At 42.2% G+C, this 16,676-nt stretch overlaps 1 protein-coding gene across 1 annotated transcript in view; it reads right to left on the bottom strand.

The window, feature by feature from the left end:
- Positions 1–549: 549 nt before the first annotated feature.
- Positions 550–16,676, bottom strand: part of ptpn20 (protein tyrosine phosphatase non-receptor type 20) — a 25,276-nt gene continuing 9,149 nt past the window's right edge. Inside the window, 27 exon segments of the mRNA XM_079689588.1 lie at positions 550–2,570; positions 2,663–2,725; positions 3,243–3,458; positions 3,570–3,904; positions 5,140–5,230; positions 5,566–5,714; positions 5,816–5,949; positions 6,368–6,450; positions 6,609–6,715; positions 7,161–7,167; positions 7,169–7,405; positions 7,489–7,650; positions 8,220–8,281; positions 9,126–9,212; positions 9,491–9,528; positions 9,615–9,825; positions 9,901–10,075; positions 10,175–10,345; positions 10,990–11,611; positions 12,073–12,617; positions 12,710–12,808; positions 13,685–13,896; positions 14,498–14,669; positions 15,250–15,335; positions 15,832–15,925; positions 16,151–16,252; positions 16,435–16,643. Coding sequence (XP_079545714.1) covers positions 2,460–2,570; positions 2,663–2,725; positions 3,243–3,458; positions 3,570–3,904; positions 5,140–5,230; positions 5,566–5,714; positions 5,816–5,949; positions 6,368–6,450; positions 6,609–6,715; positions 7,161–7,167; positions 7,169–7,405; positions 7,489–7,650; positions 8,220–8,281; positions 9,126–9,212; positions 9,491–9,528; positions 9,615–9,825; positions 9,901–10,075; positions 10,175–10,345; positions 10,990–11,611; positions 12,073–12,617; positions 12,710–12,808; positions 13,685–13,896; positions 14,498–14,669; positions 15,250–15,335; positions 15,832–15,925; positions 16,151–16,252; positions 16,435–16,643 — 4,580 coding nt within the window. The 3' untranslated portion in view covers positions 550–2,459.

The raw sequence follows: 16,676 nt of genomic DNA, 5'->3' as shown, positions 1-16,676 counted from the left end.
GAAATTCAAAGCCCAGTTTTTTTTGTTAAATAATATAACTGCAAATAGGAATGGGCCGTGACTAACCGAGTTGCTGTCGTTCCTGCCATAACTTACGGCAATAACAAGGTCTGAGTTTGGGAGCAAGGAGAAAAAGGAGGGAGGACGGGGGGTGACTGGGGGTTTGCTTATGAGGGGGGTGGATGTAGAGATAGTGCCCAAGGGCAGTGGGAGTAGAGAGAGAGAGAGAGAGAGGTGAGGGAGTAAATCTGCTCCATGGCTTTCCCCAGCATCAGGTTTATATGTGTGCGAAGCGTGCAGTGTGTTTCCAGGGGTTTCCATGCTGTCACAAAGACCCCTGTGAGACCAGCTTATTTACCCTGCAGTAAAACCCGAGAGGGAGTATACCCTGCAGTAAAACTGGAGAGGGGGCTCAGTGGAATTAGATTTAGTGCCGCCTCCGGCTCTCTGTTCTGTGTGTGCCGTCAGGGAAAGCTCACTCTTGTTCCGTTGTTCAACTTGAGTTATGTCGTGCTCAGAGTGAGACGTGTTGAATAACATGCAAACATGTTTCAGAATAGTTTTTAATTAAAGAGAGAAAGAGAGAGGTATTACATTGTTCTCAGTTATTGGTTACATAGTGGCTGGTACAGTGACAATATATTAATTTAGCATAAATAAGCAGTTGTGCAATTAAGGGTTATAATACATTTCACAATGCTATTGCATAAGCACTTGATTGACTGCACAAGATGCTTTTTCACAGATGAATGCAAAATGTGCTTGTTTGTTTTTTTCAAGAATAATTACTTTCCAAGATCTGAAGGAGAAAACATATCCACAAGATCTCAAAGAGAACATGTACTTGCACATAACAGAGCGTTACCTACCTATCGCTGGTAAACCAACCCACCAGCGCTGATGAAAGGATGCTGCATACACAGACAGAGGCTGATGGCTCTGCGTAGCCATCCTCATGGCAAAGGTACAGTACTGCATGTTTCTTACCAACATGCTCCAGTTTGGAAGATGTTCTTAGGTAAGAGGCGACATTCAGAACTCTCCTCCTCGTGGAGAGTATTGCTTTGTTACATTCCACATTTTGATCATGTTCAAGTCATTCATCCAAATTCCAGGCTCAGACTTCTCTACTTTAAGAGTCTACATGCAATAAGAGAGCTGTGTGTGTCATAGCGGCTTAAGGAACAAAGCTTACAAGCAGTTACATCCAAAGGTTGAGGTTCAAACCAGCAGCTATAAATCAATTCGATCTGTGACTGGGAGATGCTTCTCTGTTGCTTTGTACACATATACATCTGAAGTTGCTAAATGAAAAGTTTCTAAACCTCATAATATATTTTTTTGCATTTTCTTGGCTGGATTTGTATTAAAATAGCTATGGAATACAGATAGAGGATGTTGTCACATAACAAAATACACCTGAAAGCCCAGCAACTAACTATTTAAATCCGTTTTGTACATTTTTAGAGTAAATTGAAAATTCATGAATTTATTCAAAGATTTGTTATGTTGAATAATTCTTTATCTGTATCAGGATGTGCAAGTTGTGATTATGTGTAGTAAGACTTTACTGTGATAGTATTTTGTATAAAATGGGCCCACAAACAAAGACAGATTGAGAGGCGGTGTGCAAACTTCACATTGTTTCTAAATTACAATCAAACTAAAGGGTGAGATGTAATCCTGCTCTGGTTTGGATCAACCAAACATTCACCTCAGACCTCAAACAGACTGAAAGCTGCACATTCAATCTAACCACCCCCGGGTGCTCTCAAATCCGTTTCCTGCTCTCCATCCCCGACCGCTTGTGACAAGTGGCTCGAGGTCAATGTGGAGCAAGCGGTGTGAGTCATTCCAAGGCACTTGATTCTTTACATTTCCGTAGATGATGAACTGACAAATCAATAGTGTTCTTTTGCTAATGCCCTTTTCTCCAGGGTACGAATGCACTTAATGAAATGATAACTCAATGCTTAATCAAATGCTACTCAAGGTTTCAAACAGATACTCCTTTTGGTATGATGATCTCATGTTCATTTGTGCACTTCAATGACATTACTGCCAGATAAAAGTTGTGAATATTCTAAGGTTTTAAATTCCATGCATTATAAGCGTTAAAAATAAATGCAATTTGCAAAAAAAAGGACATGGATAAAAAGTAAATTAGATTAATTCACAAACTGACGCAAAAAGATGCTAAAGACAGAAGGCAAATCACTAAGCCTGGAAAGGCAAAACAACCTCAGTGACTAAATTAAATGAATATAATCACAGCACCGAGAGAACAAAAAACGTTAAAGTTGACGTCATTGGAACTAAACATTCGGCCTCCTCAACACAAAGTATCAAAACAGGAGTACGCATTCTTATTATAGCTAACCAAACTAACTTGATAGACTGCACGTGTTACTCATACGCAGTCTGTGCTTTACAGGTGGGGGAACCGTAGGTGGAAACATTCAAACTAATTTGTGGTCTCGGGGACTTTCCGGTTGCCATTGGTTGCCGTGAAGCTGTAAAATGCCCTGTAAAACCTCCAACCAGACTTTGTAGCAGAAGAAGTACTGGTCCTGAAATGAGAGACAAAGGGAAGGTCTCGCTTTAGAAACTGTCTTTTTTTAAAACTTGATCTTTGAACTTTAACCTTTCTGTTGGTACTAACCTTGGTTTGAATCATCCCATGGCGCTGGAGTCTCATCTCTTTTACGACATCGCTCACGTTAATCTGAAGACAGAGACAGAGGGTTGTGAGGCTTAACCACAGCATGTGTGTGTGAACTAGTCCATTGCTTTAGTTGATTTCTAATTTCTATAATAACTTAAAACGACCAAGCTCTGTGAGGCTAAGGTTAAACTAAGTGTCATTATTAAGTAGGATGTTTGGTCATAACCAAAGGGTTTGACAAATTAAAAGATTTTTGTGACTAGACAAAAAAAGGAGGGATCAAAGTTAGTATAATTCAAGATGTGACAATCCATACAATAGTAAAACAAAGTACAGATTTAATGAGAAAACTCGATTGGGCACTTGGAAAAAGGTCAGAGGATAAGCAAAGTTGGTAGGATCCATCCTCTTGGGACCTTGAAAGTCTGTACACAATGTTGTGGCAATCCATCTGATTGCTGTTAATATTTAAATGCATTATTTTAGTCTGGACCAAAGTCATGAACTACCATATTGCCACTAGCATGTGTACAAATAAACTGTAATTAGTTAACCTAACAAAAGGGCTTTCACTCACAGGCAGGTCGTTCTCAATGAGGCTGAGGATAACGTCAGTGCAGATCAGAACTCCTGTGCGTCCGATGCCGGCGCTGCAGTGCACAGTGACCGGTCCCTTCTGGTGCACCGCCCTCATGTAGCGGATGAAACGGACCAGCTGCTCAGAGCTTTTCGGCACTCCGTGGTCAGGCCAGTGTGTGAACTTCAGGTGATGGACAAAATGTGTCTCCCCGGTCTGGAAGAACAAAAATACTTACAAAATTGTTTGCCTTCAAGCTGAATTTTACATTTAAGTATAAACCATAATATTAGACAGGCATGCAGGTTTCCCTCACAAATCCTTTACCTCTGTCTCCACCATGCGGATGATCTTGATGTGGAAGTGCTCCAGGTACTGTTGGTTGTCCAGGTGAAGCTGGTACCTGCCTGTGTCCAGAGGCACGGAAAGCTTCTCTGGACAGTACTTGTGACATTTGACCCGTCCCCGTTCTACTTCCTGGGTCATCATGGCGATGACGTCAGACTTGTTTTCCCAGATCATCTGCCAGAAAGCTGGCACTGTGGTAGGCAGAGGGCCCTGGCAGGAGATGTAGAAGAGCTCTTCTTCGCCAACTTTCATGCGGATGTAGCTGGCGTTGATGTAGTCCTGCTTGTCTCCAATGGCAACACGGGTTTCGTCATCTATGCAGAGGAAGAGAAAGTCAAAAAAAATAATCCTGAACTGTCTGTGTGCTGTTTGTGAGCATGAATCGCTATATCAATTCATAATTCAAATACACTAATTAGACCTCCAGCAGCATCTCCCACAAACGTAACAACAACATTAGGAATGTTTTCTTGATCTTTAACAAATCCATCCATTTCTCGCTCGCAAACAACCAACACTGCTATTTTGTTGTTTAGCCAAAAGCACGCAATATAAGTCTACAGTAAATAAAGCCAAGTAAACAGCTCTGGGGTCTGGAGTTGAGTGCAACAAACCAGCGCTGTGAAGAAGTTTTTTGGTGATGAGAGGGGTGATAGAAGGAAGGCAGTTAGGAATATTTTCTGCGTTGGTCCTCCACCTCCTGCTTGTCAGATAAAAAAAAACACAGACTGGAGACCAAATCAGCTAGTTAAAGGCTACAAGTAAATTATTAGATTGGTAAATAGTTGGTATTTCTTTGGACAAACATCAGTTATAACAGGCTGCAAGCAACAAGACCTTTTTGTAAGCTATACTGTAGTATTCCTATAGGTCTCTTTATCCTTTTCATCCCGCTCATTCATTTAAACTCTGAACCTTTCACCTTAAAACACTAAGGGATAGGGAAGTGAACAGTTCTTTATGTGTTTGTTGCATTTGAGCATGTGTTGGTTTTGCAGCTTTTTCACAGACATGCACTTTTTTCTTGTCTTTGGGGACATTTTGCCTTTCATTCTGTCCCTCTGTATTTACACCCTGAAATTCATATTAATAAAACAGCTTGTAATTTTATGTTTCACGATGCAGCTTCATTTATTAAAAATATAAATCTCAGATAATTACAAGGTTGCCAAGGAATGGCATCATCTTCATCATCACATACTTGGCTGACTCCGAGGAGATTATAAGTGCGGCTCCAGTGAATTATTGATACTTATGCGGGAAATGATTTGTTGCACAGCCAAGTGTTGTAAACAAACATCTACCCTCCCTTCATTAAAGAGTGTACAATCAGCTTAAACTGAGTAGTGAAGAAAAGTGCTAACAAACAGGCTCTCCTATAAATGCAAAGCCTGCGAGAATCTAGCTTTTACAAGTTCAGCTCCACAATAAAAAACTCCAACAGGGGGACATAAAATGAAGCGCAGGGGATTGAACAAATGGAGAAAGGAAAAGTGTAGGTTCTACCAGCAGAAAGTAAAAGTTAACAGAAGCCGTTTTTCCAACTTACAGGGTAGGATGTCTCTGTAGCGGTTCTTATCTCTGTTCTCAGGAGCTTTTCCAACCAGACAGTTGTCAGAAGGCTTCAGATGCTCCAGAGTCTGAAATGAGCAACGTTAATAAAGCGTTACAACTCTGAATAGTGCTGCGGGATCATAGTATGTCTGGCAATACAAATAGCTTAAAACTGCAATGTTTTGATAATGAGTGTCTATGTGTGTCTGCACATTTAGATTTAGCTGATTTTCTCAGAGTGCAGTTCACATTTTAAAGTCCTGCTTGTATAGTTCTTATGGCAAGATCCATTAGGGAAAAGGTTAAATGGCACATTAACTAGACAGCGTGTTATTATACCCGTAACATTTTACAACTTTGAATTACACAGATTGGTAAATAAATTGTACATTAACTATATTGTCTATAACATCTTACACACCATGAACTCTTTGACCAGTTCCTGCTGGTCCAGTTGATGCTGCAGAATATGGATGAGGGATTTGACTCTGCAGCCTGAATACTGACTGGTCCTCGAGGGGCTAATGAGAGCTAAACTGGCTAGTTCGTCCTCTGAGACTATGGGTGGGCCTGAGGAAACAAACCAAGACAAAAAGAAAAAAAAGAGTTGCTGATAACACAGATACAAATTTTGACTGGGACCATCATCACAGGAGTAGAGGAATATACACCTGTTTGGGGTGTGGTTTCTCGACACGTTTCGTCAAACACATCATCATCTTCCTCTTCGCTGCTCCAGCCGTCTGACTGTTTTTTCCGGATGTCTTTGCAGGACCGGTCCAAAAGTTTGGTCACAATTTGTTTCCTGGGGGAGTCAGGGGGCAGGGGTGAGACCAGACCATTTTTACTCTTCGGTAGGAGGGGATGAAATCATGCAAGGCTGAGCTTCCTTTCCCTGCGTCTTTTCCACCTAAAATACAGTATAGACAAAAGGCTAAAATATCTTTATACTGTACTTCTGCCATACTTCCTGTGGTGAGGCTACAGGGAATAGTACTATACACTTCCTAACTGTTACTCTATTTCTCCATTTCTTTTGGTATTCTTTGTTTGGGGTTCACTCCATAAGGAGCAGCATTTATCCCACGGGGCTGGTTTATTTATTGCTCTCTGTTGCCTCCCTGTGGTTAACACTGGAACTCTAGGAGAACAAAACAAAAGAAGCAGAAGGGGGAGGAGGAGGAGGGTGAAGAAATAAGTAGACCAAAAAAGGAATGTAATACCTGTCAGAAGCTCCATGCAACATGTCAGTGACATTGAGGGGTGGGCAGCAGGCTTGATGAGAAGGGCTATTGTTACAGCTCTCCTGCTCCACAGACAAGCAGCCAGAGGAGGGAACAGACAGGAGGAGCAAGATGTTAGTAGTAGATGTTAGTAAAGAGGTAAGGAGGTGGCTTTTTTTAAGGTTCAAATAACTTTACATCATTATAGCTGCACTATAGTTATTGTACTTATGCATGTTACCGGTATAATTGTAATGCCATCAGTTACGATGGTCAGTCTGCGTGGTGGAGGAGGCGATGAGGCAACGAAAACACCAGCTTCATTGACCAAAGGGTCTGATGTGGCCTCTGGAACAACACAAATTACTTTTAAATTGCAAGTCGAACGCCAATTATACAATTCAGTGAATGCATTTAAAAGACACAGCATTTGCATTAAGTCAGAAACTTGTTTTCATCTAATTTGATTAAACCAGATCAAAACATTACATTACATGTCACTTGTTAGACGCTTTTATCCAAAGCGACTTACATACTCAATACTGTGGGCAATCCCCACAGGAACAACTTAGGGTGAAGTGTCTTGCCCAGGGACACAACGACATGCTGACTGCAGTGGGGTTTGAACCTGTGACCCCCTGATCCCAACACCAACGCACTACTCACTGCAACACACGCCTCCCTATATGATTTAATCTTAGCGCAGTGAAGTAAGATTAGTAGCACCCTCTGCTCTTTTTTCTAGTACTATTATCAATCTAAAAATCCACTATAAAGGGAAAAGTAGTTGTACCAGGCGGGCCGCTCCACTGGTTTTCTCAGCATGATGTCAGGAGAGGAACAGCTGCCATGGCTGGGGACAGCAGCCGGCTGCTCGGCTAAAACAGCTTCCTTAGCAGACATGCTGGGCGGTGTCGGGGACTCGCAGTAGGTCAGAGGCCTGTCTCTGCAGATTTTGAGCTGTACAGAGCCTTCAGCTTTGCGCAGAATATCCACCACCTTACTGTGGCTGAGCCCGGACACAATCACACCGTTCACCTAGAACACAAATTGTGAAGATATGTTTTTGTTTTTCCACTACAGGAGTAATAAAACACTCAAGGTGTATGATAGGCTGTTACCTCTAAAAGAATATCTCCCACTCTCAGACGACCATCCTGCTCAGCGACTCCACCAGAGCAGTTTTCTCTCACTCTGAGCATGCTGCCATTGGTTCCCCCAATCAAAGCAAAGCCAAGGCCTCCTCCTTCTGGTTTTTTCAACTCCACCTGCATGATGCAATTCTAAAAGGAACCAGTGGAGTAAAGGAGGAGAAAGACTCAGTAACTTTCTTCCATCGTAATTTCAGAAGCATTTTCCGCAGAAAAATGCCATGCTTTTAGATGACTCAGGTGTAACACATGCCTCTCTCACACCCACACACACCCACCCACCCACCCACACACACACACACACACACACACACACACACACACACACACACACACACACACACACACACACACACACACACACACACACACACACACACACACACACACACACACACACACACACACACACACACACACACACACACACACACACACACACACACACACACACACACACACACACACACACACACACACACACACACACACACACACGCACACACGCACATGCACAAACAGACAGTGACCCCCCCAGCAGAGAATGCATTCACAGATTGACAGACAGTAGACTCATGTTACAGTGTGGTGTTTCAACACACACTTCAAAAAGAGGAGTAAAAGACTGGACAAAAGTGAAAAATGTCTCACATAAAGAACAAGCTTTTATAAAAATAAAAAGAATATGTTAACAAACTTACATCATGTTCCTGTGTGATAGATTGACATCTGTAATTTCCAGAAGATCTAGACACAGGTTCGGCTGAAAAAAATAAAACAAATGTAATCAATGAATCAGCCAACAAACAACCCTATATATTATCTTAACAATAATGGATACATGTAATATCGATCAACAATTAAAAGCTATGAAAATTATAAATATTGTAACAAAGTATTTTGGGCCCTGAGCCAACACTGGAACTTCCCCTCTGTACCAATTTCCATTCATGCGACCGTTTTCTGCCAATGAAATATCTGTCACAGACACACAGAAAAAAGCAACACACACCAACCTCCCACCTCTTCGGCCATTTTGGAAGAGAGGTGTTGATGGGTATGTCTCCTCTATGACAGGTGAACAAGGCTGGTCTTTTCAGACTGACCCTCTGCACTGTCCGTTACCACTGCATGCACCGTCACCAGGCAACTGAGCTACCTGCCCTGTAGACCACTGTCTGTATGGCAGGTATGTGTGTGTGTGTGTGTGTGTGTGTGTGTGTGTGTGTGTGTGTGTGTGTGTGTGTGTGTGTGTGTGTGTGTGTGTGTGTGTGTGTGTGTGTGTGTGTGTGTGTGTGTGTGTGTGTGTGTGTGTGTGTGTGTGTGTGTGTGTGTGTGTGTGTGTGTGTGTGATGGCTGCAGTCCTGCTGTTCAATACCCCAGTGGAGGGCCTGAGGCTTGCTAATTATTAATCCTGCTGTGAGAGCCAGGATCTGTCTGTCAGCGTTCGGATCAGACTCACACACACACACAGCTGCAAAGTGAACTATCTTTCAGCACCGAGCTCCAGCTTCACACAGACAAAGGAGCAACAAGCAAAAGAGTGAAAGGGAACCAATTATTGTGATGATAGAACATGCGAGATATCGGAGGACAAAAAAACTCACCATCTTCGGAAGGAGACTCTTTCTCTGGAGAAACAGGCTCTTCCAAACGAGCTAAGAACTTCTTATCCTTTTTCCAGTCAAACAGACCTACAGAAGAAAACCCCATATGTGAACATATAGAAAGCCAGCAGCACATATTATACAAGGAAACCGCTAATTATAATGTCTAGTAACTAACATTTCCTGAATTCACAACACTGTCTGGTAATGATTGAACCTAGATTATCATTGTTCAGTTGAACACAAACATATCTGGTTTCTAGGCAATCCATCGGAGCATATAACAACCAAAATATCTTGTTTATGTGTTCCTGGATTAACTCAAGCAGGTGTCCCCTTCCCATAAATCCTTCAGAAGCCCTTACCGTTCCACTTAGCCTTGGGGTTCAAGGGTTGGTCTTCTCTGTAAAACACACAAACAGTAGAGTCATTCAAGGAAGTAAAAACAAACCCACTTCAGGGTCTCTCTAGCCTGTTAAGGGTGCATACCTGATGATTTTAAGCTTGACTTTACGAGGGGCGATCTCACAGGCTTTGACTGCGTCCTCCAGGGTCATTCCCAGGGTGCACCTGCCACAGATATAGAGGATCTTGTCATTGGGTTGGACGCTGCCCTCCTCGCTGGCTGGGGAGCCTGGCACCACCTGCAGACAGTAGATGCCCTGCCATTTGCTGCCGATGCCTCCTGTCAGCTTTATACCTGGAGAAGGCACACACACATTCAGTACATACAATCAATTAATACTGTGTCTTTAAAATGTGTCAAATTACATACCCAGCTGTCCTGAGGTGGTCTTGTAGATAACTACATCAGGCAGGCTGTCGCAGGACGGCGGGGCCACCAGGTTGGTCACAGCTCTCCCCACAGTCATGCTCAGTCTTCTCGGAGTTGACCTGAGAATTGTCATGGCAACATCATCTGCCACACTGGTTACATCGTGTCTGTTTACCTGGAAAACATATGAAAAGTTGTCATTTGTACAGCACAAATTCTGCTTTTTTGTTTTACTTGCAGAAATGTACGGATGTGTGTGTGTGTTTGCGCCTACTGTGATGAGCCTGTCTCCCGCCCGGAGTCGTCCATCTGACCTTGCTGGGTTGTCCAGTATTTCCTGGATGTAGTAGCAGTTGTCCAGCTTGCTTCGAGTGATGGTGAACCCAAAGCTTCCATTCCTCGACTTGGTCAGATCCACTGACAGCTCAAACTCTTTAACAAAGCACTGAGACAGGCAAAACAAAAATCAATATATCTGTTTAATAGCTATACATTTTCTCCAAGACATAATATTTAATACTTGTTGTTTAAGCTTTAACTTTAACTCAACCACATATTTCTCACCATAACATGTGCTGTACAATTATTATGCAGAGAAGAGAGTGCAAGATGAATAACTATGATACAAACAAGGTGAAACATATTTGATATGGTCTTTTCTTACAGTCAATCATATTGCAACATATACTGTAGCTATTTGTCTATCATTGATTAAGTAGACAAGTGACATGTATGATTAACATTAACTTTTTCTATACATGTGGACATATAGAGTAGCTTAAAATCTTGTATTCATATTAACAGTAGATGTCTTGTTTGTTTATCATGGTTATATAGTTACTTAACAATTCAAATGTTGTATGTAGAACACATTGAGAATGTTCTGGTTGATATTATAAATGTTTTATCCTAAATTAACACTGAGGACCTTTGTTTATTATTAGTTTGAAGCCAAATAACAAGCACATATTAATTATTGGTTCATTACGCCATGCCTAAACCTATCATTCACCAAACGTTTTGGAATCCTTTTTAAATGGTTGTCATTTAGGAAAAGTAAGCCAAGAAAACAAAACCTCCCAAACGTACCTTTCTCCGATTCTCTGCCTCCTCTTCCTCACTCTCCTCGTAATCGTAATCCTTGTATTCCCTCTCTCTCTTCTCGGGCTCTTCCCTATGCTGTGTGTGGCTCTGGGCGGGCAGCGGTGTCGGGGCAGGTGGGCTGGCACAGGGAGGCACAGAGGGGCCGACCTGCGCTGTGATGGGGGTCGAGGTTGCAGGCAGAGGCTGGGGTGGGGACACCAGAGGCCGACTATTCTTGCCGACGGCTTTGTAGTGACTTGAAAGCAGACCCTGCTGGATCGGGTGGTGCTTGGCTTTCGGTGGCTGTGTGGTGAGAGGTGGGGATGGGTGGGCCAGGGAGAGAGTGGTCGGGGAGTCAGACGAGAGGCTGAGGGGCGAGACGGTGGTCGTGGGCAGGTTAGGAGCGAGGGTGGGATCGTGAGAGCTGAAACTAGAAGTCCTGTCAGAGGTTCGAGGGTGGAGGTCTTTGACGTTGGATGATGGAGTCTGAGTGGACACATTGGAAGGGGGGCTGCGAGGGTTCTCCATTGTGGAGCTGATGGTCAGGTACTCTTCATCTGCCATGATAGTCAGTCCATTTCCCATCAGGCAGTAGGTTACACTGCCATCAGCATCCTCTCTGACTCCACTGCAGATAAACAGACAGTAGATAGAATAACTTTAAAACAAAGTTTCTTCTCTAAAGCTGTATAAAACGTTAATATTCTAAAATGTATAATTTGATTGTTATTATAATGACATACAGTATTTCTTGTTAGCTTTTGAAGTTGATTGCTGTTGATGGATGTTCATTCACGCATTTCAGGCTTCACTGTGTAAAAACTGTGTTTTTTTTCTGTTGTACCCTGCTTTTTCAAATTCTAACAAAATAAGCTGAACCTAATCAAATGTCGAAAATGTATCAGGATTTACGTTCAATAAGTTTGTCCAAAATGATTCAAATATTATGGTGAATTGGATTATTTAGATCATCCTTCTAAAGAGTTTGATACGTTTACAAACACATTTAGATTTTTCTGATGTAAAAGCAGTTCCCATATCAAATCCTATTTCAGAAATGGCTAGATGTGGCTACATCTGATACATTACCTTGCATATACATATTTCGATCCAGACTTAGGGCAGACATCCATAAGCATCACAGTTGAGCCTTTTGTCGTTGCAACCTCCACTTCTTCTTTCTCATCTCTGTCCTTGTTCTGCTTCCTTGCTTCTACTTCCTGTTGTTCCTCTGGTTTCCCAGTGGTTGGTTGCACCTCTGGTTGAGCTGGAGGAGAGCCACAGATGGGTGAGGCGGGTGGGTGAGGCGATACTGGGGAGGCAGGTGAGGCAGGTGAGACTGGTGACGGAGGTGATATAGGGGAGGTGGGTGACGGGGGTGAGCGAGGACGAGACGGAGGAGTCTGGTGTGCCTGCACTTTACCATCCAGACTCTCCTGGGTCTCTGGGAGTGCTGGAGCTGCAGGAGGATCTGGGGTTTCCTCTGCTGTGTCTGTCAGATCCTCCTCAGGGGTGGGAGCCTGCTTCTGGGCAGATATTATAGAATCATATTGAAATCTGAGGAGCTGGCTGTAGTCGTCTCCTAGTCGGATGTCCAGAGACTGAGATCGAACCTCACGGAAGTAAGCAGGACTCTACAGAGACAGGTAAGACAGTTTATCAGTATACCGGGTCTACATTTGGAGTTGTATTCTTTATGTATATGTGTAGGTGCGGGTGAGCTCACCAGTGTGTTGTCATCCAAATCAAACAATACTCCAGGACCTGGTCGGCAGATTAGTAGATGAACTTCAGATGGAGCTCCACGTAGCAGGAACAAAACCCTCTGAAAATTAAAAAAGAGGTGTGTAGGAAGTTAAGATACATCTTTTGAGTGACTCAAAGTGTGCAATTTTTAAGGTAACATGGCAAAATGCACCAGTGTTATTTCCATTGTAACTCCTTGGCAGTAAACAAAATACTAAGACACAACCAGCTTGCTATTTTGGTTGGTATCAGATTAAAGGATTAGTGGACCAATGACGTGTCTCAGATCTTAAAGAGCAGGGTCAATGGTGCTGTTCTTACACTCATTAGTGTTGGTAGTTAACATGTTATAAACCAGTCTATTCTAAAAGATTTACCTCCCAAAAAACTATAACACAATAAAACAACTTGCAACAAACAATCTCTATTTATGAATATGGGTATAGATTTTTTATTCAATGGTATGAATATCTAAGGATTACAAATAATGTTAAATACAGCAAACCCTTTATCTTATTATTTTTATTTTATCTTGTTCATTTACTGTATTGATTTGGCTCTATCTGTCATTTTTGTCCTCTTATATCTCTATCCTAGACCCTGATCTGATTCAATCCTCATACTCTTATTTATGAAGAATAATGAAGGACATTATAACTTGAAGAAATCTCTGTGCCTTATGCATGGACACATTTTTCAAATGTATATATATATATATATATTTATATACACGTATATGTATATATTGCAGCTGTTAGTGATGTTATTACCATGCACTAGTGACCATGTATTTATTTTATTGTATTTATTTACTCTCCTTTTTTTTGCTATTGTTTGCATCACCCTCGCTGTTGTCACCCACCCATTGTTTGTACTGTTATGTAATACAATGCTAAATCTGAATACAAATATATATTAAAAAAAATAAAAGAAATAAAAATACCCCAAACCCTACCTGGTAAGAGAGGTCTTTCACAGGCTCTTTGTTGACAGACAGAATGACGTCTCCAGCTCGCAGCAGGCCGCTCTCTAGCGCTGGTTGACCCGGGAACAGACGTTTGATGCGGACCACGCTGCCCCGGTCTGGCCCCGAGTGCATATGTGAGATGTTAAAGCTAAAGCCGAGGCCAGACAAACTCTTCTTCAGCACCACTTCATGCATATTTTCTAGGAAAAAGAGGAGACAGAGGGGAATCTTGGAGCATTAACGTGTGTTGTGTAACCTTTAATCTGTGTTGTGGTCTGCAATTTGGTAGATTGTGTAAAAAAACAATGTTGGTTAATCCTCCCTGACACGCATATGTCCCCATGAGAATTATTTATTTTTCTCCACTGCCAAATCTGAACAAGCAAGAATGCTTTTTTTTTTAAAACAAATGTTGCCTCACAAGGAAGGTTTTGTTGGGGTTGAGAACTGTCCCTTTAACTGATCTCAGGCAGGGAACAGGCAGCTTCAAGGTTTCAGTGCAGGCTGTCTTGGGGGACTGAGGGACCGTCAGCCCTGGATGACTCTGACAGCAACCACAATGTAGCTGTCAGATGACTCACAGTCACCTCTGGGCCATGTGTGCAACGTGTGTGTGTGTGTGTGTGTGTGTGTGTGTGTGTGTGTGTGTGTGTGTGTGTGTGTGTGTGTGTGTGTGTGTGTGTGTGTGTGTGTGTGTGTGTGTGTGTGTGTCTGTGTGTGTGTGTGTGCTTGCCTGACACTGCCTATCTTTTCTTATTTTCCTTCCTATGTGAGCGTATGTGCCCCTTCCTCTCGCCTCACCATCAGTCACAAAGCTGTAGTCCTTGGCTCGACCACTCAAGGTCATTTCCATGGAGACATCCGTCCTGGAGGGCTGTGTATGCGATGAACTTTGGGCCAAAGGGTGGCAGGGTGAGTCAGGTCTGGGCTCCAAGACTATTGTGGGCTCCCTTTCCAAAAGCAGGCTCACCACCTAGAAGAAAAAAAATACACATACAAACCCTTGATATGTTCAGGAGTTAAAAGTAAAACACAACAATGTACACTAGCTAATGCAAGTTTATATTCAGGTTTGAATGGAGTCAATTTAAAACGCTTCTCTACAGTATTGTAGATAAGATATAAAGGGTCCAACAAGTGCAACTAAATGATACACTGGTCTATTCCAAAACAACTCTTATAAGCGTTATCTCACTCCTCTATGGTACAGTTATTTTTGTATGATTAGCTCAGAGAAGGTAACTTAAACTACTTAATTAAGGTGAGGGAATTAATGTGTTCATATATGAAGGAAAACAACATTTACTAAAGTAAAAAAATAGGAGCTGAAACATAGACTCTGGTACTGATACAACTGATTTGTCTACAGTAATTATCTAAATATATTTATCCAATCACATTATCAAAAGAGTTTTACATGTGTATTTGTCTATAGACATATATATATATATATATGTGTGTGTGTGTGTGTGTGTGTGTGTGTGTGTGTGTGTGTGTGTGTGTGTGTGTGTGTGTGTGTGTGTGTGTGTGTTTGTGTGTGTGTGTGTGTATACCTCCCCAGTCCTCTTCAGGCACTCGACAGCTTGGGGGTGAGTCACGCCCCTCAGGTTGGACCCATCAACCTCCAGCAGTCTGTCACCTGTCATATGCACAAACAGAAATCTCATCATCATTAGCAACATCAAAACATAAACGGTCTGTGTGTGCGTGTGGTTTTTGGGCATGTCGACAAATCTTAAAATCATTCCTGCTCACTGAAGCATGAAGCAAGCAGACACAGCACAGTGGCCTCAGCGGCACACTCATGTCCATACAGGTTTTATAGCTTTCATCCCCAGTTCAATCCACAATCAGTTTAAATATTGGAGATGACGATATCCCCCAAGTTAAAGGGTGCCATTTGGACTAAAAGTAGCATATATTTCACTATGTTTACATCATTTCCTTTGATGATGATGCAAATGGATGGGAAAACATTGTGAAATAATACATTTAAAGATGACATATTGCAAATTAATGACAATGATTTTCACCACTACATCCCCCACTTAATCATAAGTTGAGTGAACATCCGGCACAAAATCAAACTGGAAGCGTACTGATCACATATCGAAATGACATTTTTTTATGATTACCAATCTGAATGCGCCCGTCCTGCTCTGCAGCACCTCCAGACACCAGAGTCTTGATGTAGATGCCTCCATATCGCACATTGGTGTTTATTCCTCCCTTTTGGCAAAAGATAGATGTAATTAGTTAATGACTCAGGCCTCAAATAACCCGAGAAACATACACTGACTCAGCGTAAAGGGCTCACAGTTACTGTGCATTGCAGCTTGTTGCCTATAAATATTTTTAAAGCAGGACTATTGTATTAGACTGCATTAGTTTTAGCTAGGTGAACCTAGGCATAAAACAAATGCTGTACAATTAAAGAAAAAAACATTGACTCACAGCAACACTGATGCCAAGACTACCGTTGCTTTTCTTCAGCTCCACTACAAAGCGCTCGCCATTTCTTAAACTTATGATAGAGGGAGATCTCGAACACACATCCTGAAAAAAACAAACGTTTGATTGAGAAATGGATACATTAGGAAAACATAAAGGTGGGTTTTCAGGAAACTTAACAAAGCAATTAATCAGTTTAACAATTAGCTCTGGTTGAAATATTTTATCGGCTTTGACTTCGTGTTGAGATCTTAGCTTCCATTGAAACAGAGACATTCATGTCTAACCTTGGCGTCATGTATTCGCACCACAGGAATGTGAAGCCTCCTGCTCTGTCTGGTGGTTGCCGTGTTGGACAGAGTGATGGCTTCCTCCAGTTCCTCCACAACGGGACGAAAATCTGCGCTGCACAGTGTGCTCTGTGACCCAAAGCTCCTCTCCAGCGCCAAACCCAGGGTACTTTGACTAAATGAACCCCTTCTGTCCTTTAGAGAGTCTGACAACAAGCAGGTGGGGTAAAATACCTTAG

The sequence above is a fragment of the Notothenia rossii genome, assembly GCF_949606895.1.
Source record: "Notothenia rossii genome assembly, chromosome: 6".
In the NCBI taxonomy this organism is placed as follows: domain Eukaryota; kingdom Metazoa; phylum Chordata; class Actinopteri; order Perciformes; family Nototheniidae; genus Notothenia; species Notothenia rossii.
Note: the sequence above shows the minus strand (reverse complement) of the source record. Positions and strands in the feature narration are given on the sequence as shown.